This window comes from Nannospalax galili, unplaced genomic scaffold (genome assembly GCF_000622305.1).
Source record: "Nannospalax galili isolate Female #2095 unplaced genomic scaffold, S.galili_v1.0 scaffold3718, whole genome shotgun sequence".
NCBI lineage: Eukaryota > Metazoa > Chordata > Mammalia > Rodentia > Spalacidae > Nannospalax > Nannospalax galili.
In genome coordinates, this window is record NW_008341063.1 from 7,372 (window position 1) to 18,026 (window position 10,655).

The 10,655-nt window shown below is 40.0% G+C and overlaps 1 protein-coding gene across 3 annotated transcripts in view; it reads right to left on the reverse strand.

Moving 5' to 3' along the window:
- The window catches only part of LOC115070983 (ankyrin repeat domain-containing protein 26-like), a 12,432-nt gene extending 2,599 nt beyond the window's left edge, over positions 1–9,833 (reverse strand). For 2 of the 3 annotated variants that reach the window (XM_029565157.1, XM_029565156.1), the window contains exons 1-4: positions 9,647–9,833; positions 7,550–7,583; positions 7,107–7,233; positions 101–179 (exon numbers count right to left, since the gene is read on the reverse strand). In XM_029565157.1, coding sequence (XP_029421017.1) covers positions 101–179; positions 7,107–7,233; positions 7,550–7,583; positions 9,647–9,810 — 404 coding nt within the window. In that variant the 5' untranslated portion in view covers positions 9,811–9,833. Of the gene's footprint in view, positions 1–100; positions 180–269; positions 405–7,106; positions 7,234–7,549; positions 7,584–9,646 lie in introns of those variants that run through there. The other variant, XM_029565158.1, reaches the window with a different exon arrangement.
- Between the last annotated feature and the right edge of the window lie 822 nt (positions 9,834–10,655).

Sequence of the window (10,655 nt, forward strand, 5' to 3'; positions counted from 1 at the left end):
GGGAGTTTCTCCACTTTAAAGCTGGAAGATAACAGAGCCAAAGTTCCTGTACAAATCTCTAGTCTAACATACATTTTCACATGCTTAGGTCTCAACATACCTCAACTTAAAGAGCTCCAATTCCTTCTGCGCCGTTTCATATTCTAATTCTTGTACCTTCTTTTGTAGTTCATGCATTCCTGATATTATTTGATGTGGAGAAAATGGAGAATCCCAAAAGAGAGAGGAGATACAACGTGAGATCATGCAAGAGGGCACATGTGTGAAATGTGGCGATAACAGCCATTTCTTTATCAAAATGACATATTGTTACAACTATACATAAGTTCATCTCTGAACTTTCACCAGAGAAGCCTCTTCTTGTAGTGCATGGTGATTGACCCAGAGGCCCTCAACTGGTCAACCTGTGGAGAATAAGAGACCTTGCAATGCTCCACCTTAAATCAAGCATCCACATCATACCACTCCCCGAAAGGCTTGGGGAGGGTCCTGCATCCAGGATTTCCAACAGTTTTCCAAAATCTGCATTTGGGAGTAAGTGGGTATAAGTTAGATACATGATGCTTTTTGCACACAATGGTTTGTGTATTTTCATATTCTGTCATTCACAGTGAACAAATGAGTGGTTATAATCTGGAAAACATACTAAGATGTGGGAATAAATCTCTGCTTTTATTTAGCTTGGAGTCAGGTGGAGAGGACAGATAAAATAACCCTTGTAAATTTAGATATATGCTATACTAAAGCAGAAAATTCTGTATCTGTTTACACTGGACACAGGAAGTTTTCCCATTAGAATGGATTGATATGCTAAAAAACTAAAAGTGGAACTGGATACACAGTAACAGTTATGCTGAAGGTGAAGAGCATCTAGGCAATCTAAAGGCTTTGAGTAGACTGCAAGGTGATTTTAGGCAGGGAGGAGAAATAGATTCTGATTGATGGCACTCTTTGAAACAAGATCAAAACAGTGCAAAGAATGTAACACCTAGAAAACGAGGAGGAACATGGCAAATACCATCTTCTGGACATGGTATGACCATTACAGTCATGAATTCAGACAACTGTGGCTATGTACACTGTACCTACAAAAGACTTAACTCGGCAACATTCCATCATGGATGGGGAAGGGGCACATGTAGCTGGGCTGCTCCTTGAGGAACTGTTAATGGCTACTGGGAGAAGGAAGGAGTCATAGTTCCTCAGTGATACAGCAACTGGGAAGATGCCTGTCCCACCCCCATGTTCACACAAGCAAGTGTAATTAAACTTACCAGGTCTTAGAGGATACGAATGTAGAAGGGAAAGTTGCTGGGAAGAAGGGGGTCAAATGAGTGGAAAAAGGGGAAAATACGATAATAGAGAGTGAATAAATTTAGATATATGCTATACTAAAGCAGAAAATCTGTATCTGTTTACACTGGACACAGGAAGTTTTCCCATTAGAATGGATTGATACACTAAAAAACTAAAAGTGGACCTGGATACACAGTAACAGTTATGCTGAAGGTGAAGAGCATCCTAGGCAGTCTAAAGGCTTTGAGTAGTCTGCAAGGTGATTTTAGGCAGGGAGGAGAAATAGATTCTGATTGGTGGCACTATTTGAAACAAGATCAAAACAGTGCAAAGAATGTAACACCTGGAAAACGAGGAGGAACATGGCAAATACCATCTTCTGGACAAGGTATGACCATTACAGTCATGAATTCAGAAAACTGTGGCTATGTACACTGTACCTACGTAAGACTTAACTCGGCAACATTCCATCATGGATGGGGAAGGGGCACATGTAGCTGGGCTGCTCCTTGAGGAACTGTTAATGGCTACTGGGAGAAGGAAGGAGTCATAGTTCCTCAGTGATACAGCAACTGGAAAGATGCCTGTCCCAGACCCATGTTCATGCAAGCAAGTGTAATTAGCCTTACCAGGTCTTAAAGGATACGAATGTAGAAGGGAAAGTTGCTGGGAAGAAGGGGGTCAAATGAGTGGAAAAAGGGGAAAATACGATAATAGAGAGTGAAAATGATCAAACTACATTATGTACATGTCTGAAATCATCGAAACATAAATCAGAATGTTGAAAAAATAAAAACAAGTAAAATACATGGGAGACACGCAGGAATATGCCTCAGGAATAAGAGCTTTTATTCTAGATAAGCAGATAGTCATCCTTGGCAAGGTCTCAGTTCCACACCATGAGATGTGGTTCAGGAAAAACAGAATGACAACAAACAGAAGCAGAGTCTACCACACCGCTGGGCATTAGGTGGCAGGACTCTAGTAAATCCAAAGCAGAGTAGATCGAGCAGTGGAAAAGAACTCTGCAGTCTACAGAGTAACTCAACCACTTAGCAGAGTAATGAGAATGCAGGTGTTGCCGATTTAATATGAAATACCCCCTATAAATTCACATGCTTGAATACTTGGTCCCTCGCGGGAGTGCTCTTTGGGTTGTGAAAACCTCTGGACATTGGACAAAGCTAGTATAAACAGGGTCAAAGACTTTAGGCTTAAGGGTGACAAGCTGGCACGTCTTTGGGACCAATCCGTGTCCTGGTGGGCACCACGCAGCAAGAAGCTGCTGTGTACTGCTGTTGTGACCCGGGAACTCTGCCGTGCCTTCCTCATCATGTTGCACTTCTCCCTCTGCAATAATTAGCCAAAATAAACCCTTCCTTCCTCATGGTCCTTCTTTCTTCTTGGATATTTCCATCGAGGCAACAGGAAATTGACCCTGGAGAGTAAGCTTTTGTGAGAAATCTGACCATGTAATTTGTAGGACTTTTGGAGTTCCTTTGTGGGAAGATTGTGGAAGGGTTTGAACCTGTGATGGAGACAAACCCCAGAATATGTAAGTAGAGTTTAATGGGCTATTCTGGAAGGAGCTCAGATGATCAGAATGCCAATAGAAACACAGAGAGTAAAGACTGTGTCATGAAGTTTCAGAAAGTGAGAAGGATTATGATAGGAATTTGGATAGAGGTCATTCATGGTACGTATCTCAAAGAAATTGATTCTGATCTGCTTCTGTCCTGAAAAGTAAAGACTGGATTCAAGACTAACAGACTAAATTATGAGGTAGAGGAAATTGCAACCACAATATAACCTTTGCAGAGGCATGGTTCCTACTCACTGCTTTTAAACAGATTTACAGTGAGAATGGGTAAAACGTGGGGCAGAAAGATATGAAAAATATGTCAGGTCATTTAATGTTGCATTCATTGTTATTGCAGTCCAGTTAGCTGCAAAGAAAATAGTGCTAATTGCAAAAGAGGTTAAATTTATTGCTGCAAAGTTAGTAATTGAAGAAGACCTTAGAATATAAAGAGAATTCTCACATTCACAAACTGGTAGAATTTATATAGTAAAAAATTGATGTGCCGTTGAAAATGACTTACATCTTCAGTGCAATCTCTATCAAAGTTCCAATGAAATTCTTAACAGAAAGAAATAAAAGGTGTCAACATTTCTGTGGAATCAAAAAGACTCTACAAATAGTCAACATACCCCTGAGCCGTTGAAGTAACACACTCTTTAAAGTACATTAGAGAGCCATAGAAGCAAAAATAGCTTGGTACTGGCACAGACAGAGACACATTGGCCAAAAGAATAGCTTAAAGGTCCCATAAAAACCACCTAGACACAGACTCTCTGTCATTAATATAGTTGTCAAAAACACACCTTTTTGAAAAGACAGCCTCATCAAAGAATGCAAAGGGAAATGGATATTACCAGCAGAAGAATGCAACTAGAGCCCTATCTCCCTCTTATACAAAAATGAAAATAGAAATCCTCAGTGGATGCCCCAAACTCTGCATTTAGTAAGAGAACACAAAGGGGAAAAATTAGTGTATCAACATAGCAAGACTTTCTGAAAAGAACTCCAGCGGTTCAGGAAACAATCATAAGAAATGGGGTTTCATGCGCCTTCTGCATAAGCAAAGGAAATGCTCAACAAAGAGAAAACAGTCTACAGGTTGTAACACAGACTTTTTGTCTATACATCTGACAGGGCATTGTTAAAATCTAGGAAGACCTCAAAAAATTCAATAACAAGGAACTCATAACACAATGTGCAAATAAAAAGGTGAAACGGGCAGACACTACTCAGGAGATGAAGTAAAATGCTAGATAAACACGTGGAGAAAAGTCCAACGTTCAGCATCAGAGAAATGCAATTCGAGACTCTTTCAAATTCCATTTCACCTCAGAACAAACAGTTGTGATTTCCAAAAGAACAACCATGATTTACTAGGAGGAGCGTGGACAAAGGAACACTTTGTAGTGTTGGTGGCAATGGAATGTGAACTATTAATACACTGTGGAAATCAGTATAAAGTTTACTCAAAAAATGAAAACAAATAAAATCAAAGATAAAACACCGTTGACTTCATCATGCTCCGCCAGTTCTGCAAAGGAACCCAATGACATAGAAGTGAGCACAATGCAGGGCTGCCCTCCAGTCCAGGTTTACTGCACACAGTATTTATTTTTATTCTATCTGTGTGTGAGTGTCCGGATCCAGTTATGTGCACCACGTGTGTGCAGTGCCCTCAGAGGCCAATGGAGGGCATCCAACCCCCCGGAACTGAAACTACAGGCAGTTGTGGGTCACCTCCTGGTGCTGGGAACCAAACCCTAGCCCTTTGCAAGAACAGCAGTTACCCTTGGCCCCTGAACATTTTCTCCAGCACAAAGTTATGGTTTTATCAGCAAATGGATGCAGAAAGAAATCTGATATGAACATCTGCATGTGCACATTATGTGACATGAGAGCAGAAGAGGACACCTTGGCAGGAGGAGAGGCACTAATGGGAAGGAGGAAATGAGAAGTTAGTGTGCTGGTCAAGGTGAGCAGAGTACACACTACACTTGTATGAAAAAGTATTATTATGCCCATCAGCTTCACAATCCATACAAACTAGCAACTAGATTTAGGAAAGATACTAGCATAATTGAAGGGGAATTAACACAGTGCTCTGTGACAACAGGCATGGTGCCTTGCAGATAAGACCCTATCCTACGCATGCATGGCTCCAGTGTACCCTCCTCCAACAGGACCATCTAGGGACATATTTTGGAGGCTGCTGCAGCTGTGGCTCAAGGAGGCTAGGCTAACTCTCAAGCTGGCAGCAGAAGCCCAAGTGTTCATCAACATACTGCTTGTATTTCAGAGAAGCAGAATAGAAGAGCATGGGGGCACGGAGGCTTGATCCAAGTTTGAGAACACCTGCTGAGGTCAGACAATGTACTGCTTGTAGAGGCAGGAGTAAAAAACTTTGTGCTGAAGCCAAGTTACAGTGGAGCCTAAGGAACTTGGACGTGTCAGGGTTGTGGAGTGCCTGTAAAGGAAAGTTTCCAACCTTGAGCCAGGTAGTCCAAATGAAACCCTTGTGGAACTGAAGACAACAGAGATGAAGGATTAAGGAAAGCCAAACCCATTGGAGCCCAGGTGATGAAGATGATCATGAGTCTATGGGGGTCAGGGGTAGACTGTTAGTGTCTCAGTGTCAAATAACCCCACAGGTTCATCTATGTGAACACTAGTCCCTATCTGATGGCAGTTTTAGGAAGTTGTGTAACTCTGTGCACATTCTGCCTAGATAAAGAATCTTGGGGCAGAGCTTGAGGGTTAGAGACTGTCTCTACTACTGGCCCAAGCTTTCTGCTTCCTGGGTGTGGCAATGACACAAACAACTATCCCATACTCCTGCTGACATGACATGACCTCTGTTATGCTTTGACCCCTCTGGTGGACTTCATCCTTTCAAACTGTGACCTAAATTTCATCCTTCCTGAAGTTGCTTCTTCTCAGGTGTTTTGTCACAGTAGCTAGAAAACAAACTAATACCTTCAGGTGATGAACCTATCCATGCTTGAGGATAAAAGACTAAAATGATTATAATAAACTCTACTTGGTGTTCAGACGGTGTCAAAGAGGGGTGTTCATTCCCACCACCCAGATTGGATGGAATTGTAATTCATAGCACCATGGGTAAAATAATCTGAAATCTCTTTCCTTAGCATTAGGGAAGTAACTCTAGACTACACACTGTCCTGATACACCCACCAAAGTGTAAATACAAAAACGGGCTAGACTCAAGCTGTGCATAAATAATTGTATTCAAATATAAACAGCAGGCAAGGAAAAGATATAAGTTAATCCCAGCACTTGGGAGACAGAGGCAGTTGTATTTCTGTGAGTTCAAGGCCATCCTGGTCTACATAGCTAGTTCAGGCAAGCTGGGCCTACAGGGGAGACCCTGTCTCAAAAAGACCAAAAAAATAAATTCAAATTGCCCCCTGATAGGGATACAGACTCATGGAAATCAGGGACACAGTCTCACAGAAATCCAACACTGTGATGTCAAACATTCTACCTAGAGCTGATCCTTCAATGACAGAGGAAGAGCTTACATGTGGGTTTATTGAGATATGAGACATAGATGAACAATACACCCTAAAAAAGAAATCTTATCAAAAGGATTATGTAAAATTTAAGTCACATAAAACATGTTCACAGATCACAAAGTATTCCAATTAGATATCAATAACCAAAATATCTGAAAGGTATATATGTTAGGAATTAAATTAAATAACACATATACATATAAACCTGGGCCAAGGACATAATGAAACCAGAAATCACAATGTTTGAGACACTAAAAATAGAAGATATTAGAATTCATAGAAAGTGACTACAGCCAAATCTCAGTGAAATTACTAGCACCTTCTATTAGAAGAATCTCAAATCAAAGATCTTGACTTCCTCCTAAAAATCATGTTGGCAGAGGCAGTTCTAAGATTACTGCAGTATTGTGGATAAAGACCATGATAAATGACCTGGTGATGGTAAAGGTACAGGAGACAAGCTGGGTTAACATAATCAGTAGAAGTGTGACTCACAGAAAAATGCTTTGGGACGATTACACCTCTTTAGTGGCTAGTTTAGCAAATTCTCATTCAGTGTTCTTACGAACTATATTTCTGACCACACTATATCCTCTCAGTGTGCTTTGACACAGCACTAAGCAATGTGTGCCCATGTGTACACTGTCTCATAATAGTGTACTAAGGGCCAACTTGTATTTACACAGTGGTCCTACCTTTTTGGTGCATTTGAAGTTGGTTAATTAGTTGTGTTACTATTGGGTCACGATTAGGCAAGTCATAGTCCTCAGAGACTGACTGAGATATCTGACAGTCATCCATAACATTACTGTGTTCTGTACTCTGTAAAATAAACAATGTATCACTGGAAAATATCTTCAAATATTTATACCATATAGCAAATATACAAATATTAAGTATCCCATCTTTTGTGCAATCATACTTTCAAATACATATAGAAGGAACTAATCTTTTTCAAAAGATTGCCTTACCAGAGGCCAGTGTTTGTTATCCACTACTTAAAAATGAATTAATTTCATCAGATAAAAATTGTATTGTCTTATTACAATTTCTGATGTATCTTTAACATTTTAACATATATCATTTCTTTGTAAATTATTTTTAGTAAAACACTGGTGTTCAGTTTATTTTACAATACCTTATTCTTTGCATCAAGTATTTTCTTCTTCAGCCTACAATAAAAAATAAACGTTTTTACTCCATCTTTAAATATGAATGCACAAATGATACTGAAAACTTCTTTATAATGCTAAAAAATGCATGCATTTGCTGTTTATTTCTCCTATTCATAATATTTTGGGATCATTTCCAACACAATAAGCTTCTACAAGGGAGATTCACTAATAGTGAGAACAACATTAAGAGAAAACAGGTATCCCTTGCTGTAGTCCATATCCTGATGTAACCGCAGGATTTAGGAAAATGGAAAGAAACTAGCGCTGTAAAGGAAAAAGGAGGTTGAGAGAGAGGGAGCAGAGGAGGCAGGTGTTACCAAGGGGGAAATATGGAGAATGAGGAATATTTCAACTGGGGAGGGAATATAGGTGTTATACAGGGGGAGAGAAGAAAGATAGATAACCTTTAGATGATGTAAAAAATAACAGAAAACAAAGGAAAATATAGTAGTTCAACAACCTGCTGAAGGCTATATAATAAAAACCATCATGCCCGGCAAGGTCAGGTAGTTCAAGAGACTCCCCCAAACAATCCAGGCCATTGTCAAATCCCTTGATTGCCTCCTAAACCTTGAATATAGCTCCCTATTGCTGACAATGGGACATATTTCAGGCACAGAACTTAGATCAATCCAGCTAGCACTGACCTAGAAGCCTCTTCCATGAAGGGGTGCTCTCACAGTATCAGAAGATACTATGAAAAAAACCAAGGGATAAAAAGAATCAATGATCCCATCCAGGCATAAAGTATATGAATCACAACAATGGCAAACCCCCAAAATAATCTCTATTGCTAAAGGAATGGCGCTTTTTCCTTGGGGTAATCAACAGCTATCTAATTGGACTTAAGGCCCACTCAATGGGAGGAAATTCATGTGTTGTACTATAAACATAGCCAAATAACACATGTGTAGCGATGTCATAATCCTAGAGAAAAACCCACATTCCCAGACCAATATTCTAAGCACATAACCTTATGTTTACAGACCTTATATTTACACTGTACCCCTCAGCAGTAACAAAAGAATCTTGTTGGGACATATAGAGACTATTACAAAGTTCCACAACTGGTCACATAGAAAGAATTAGTGTGTGTGATGTGCCCAGCCCTAAGCGGCACATCTATAATTCAGCCTTTATACCTAAGGCTCAGGGAACACAGCAGAGCAAAGAGCAGAAATCAGATTAATGCATCTCTCAATTCTCACCAACGTAGCTTCCTAAAGCAACAGGTCTTGATTAACACAGAAAGCCTCAGTTAGCCAGAATGCAGAGAATAAGAGGCTACAGAGTACTTATCCTAAATAGGATACCTATATCAAACCTATATCAAATGGTCCCTAAGCTTAGGGACCATTGTGGAAGATGGGGATGACCACAGGGAAACAGTTTTCCAGACATCTGGAAAGTTACTCATATGAACTCACAGCAATGGTAACAACATACACAAGATCCAAGCAAGGTCAAGTCAGACAATATTCCAGCATAGAATTGGGAAAGTGGGGAAGAATTCCCAATCTTAGCTGAGGAACTACTGGAAACTGATAACTGCTGGGTGAGGGAGAGTTGGTTTTCTTTAAGGATGTGATGCCACATAGGTTAACCAGGCTTCAGCGGATGGACCCACACCCAAGGACATTTGACGACACATATTGGACGTGACACGCTTTAATTTATGTGATGGCATGCATACAGAAATCGTGTGGAGGACGGTTAAGAGGGGTGCAGACTGGGGAGGGGGCTCAAATATCAAAATATATTGTACGAAGTTCACAAAATTTCAATAAAAATAATTATGACTAGAAGTATTTTTCCACTTCCGCTAACAACGCTGCATGAAAATGATACTTTCCTGCCCTTTACGCCCTGCTGTTAGCGCTCTAACAAGTTTTGGTTGATATAATGAGAACAATGGTGCCTCATCATGTTCTTCTGATATCAATGCAACACTGAAGATCCCTAGTAAAGGCATTAGGTTTGTTAAGTATGAACACTAGGATAATTAGAATTTGTGTATTACACTAACAACGAAACACTCTTAAATATTTCCACAGACTCACCCATCATCCTCTTCCTTTGGAACAGGAAATGGCTGTTTCTCAGTCTTCTTGCACTTGATTTGCAGAATGGATCCATTCTCAGGACTAGTATAAGAGGCTGCAGCAGCAGCTGCAGCGTCACCAGCAGCCATGTTGCCCTCACGTGACACGACTGCTGTATCCATTTCATTTCTCTGCCGTGCCTCCCTTTTTTCTTTATGCTGAAACGAAAGGTTGATACTAAAGCCACTACCTTCCAATTAAAAATAACTGATTTCCTTGAGTTTAAGAATGGATCCATTCGCAGGACTAGTATCAGAGGCTGCAGCAGCAGCTGCAGCGTCACCAGCAGCCCTGTTGCCCTCACGTGACACGACTGCTGTATCCATTTCATTTCTCTGCCGTGCCTCCCTTTTTTCTTTATGCTGAAACGAAAGGTTGATACTAAAGCCACTACCTTCCAATTAAAAATAACTGATTTCCTTGAGTTTATCACTGGGTCCAGTTCCACTGTCACTATTTTAATTAACAAAACTTTTGTGCTTAGCTTAACATTGCCATTATAGTATTTTTCTTTTTATGGTCTTCATTTGAATCATTCATTTCTATGTACAATTTTTTTTAAGTGAATCTCATTTCTATGTACAATTTTTTTAAAGTGAATCTCATACACTACTTGGAAGGCTATTAAACCAAACTCTCCACTAAGGAATTTGTGATTGGCTGTGCAACCCTCCTTTTTAATTGTCTGTGTTTGATCACGCTTTTGCTTTTGCACTTGAGGAGGTGCTGGATGGACAGGCATCACCTGTCTGGATGGACAGGCATCACCTCGGTCAAAATCCTTATGCAATTCTGGTTTCTGAGACATTTTCTTTGAGCAGATGGCTTTGAGAATTTTTTTTTTTGGTTTAATTTTCAAGCATATTGTCTGTAAGGTAATTATTTTCTAATTTCTGGTTTCTGAGATATTTTCTTTGAGAAGATGGCTTTGAGAAATATTTTTTTGGTTTAATTTTCAAGCACATTG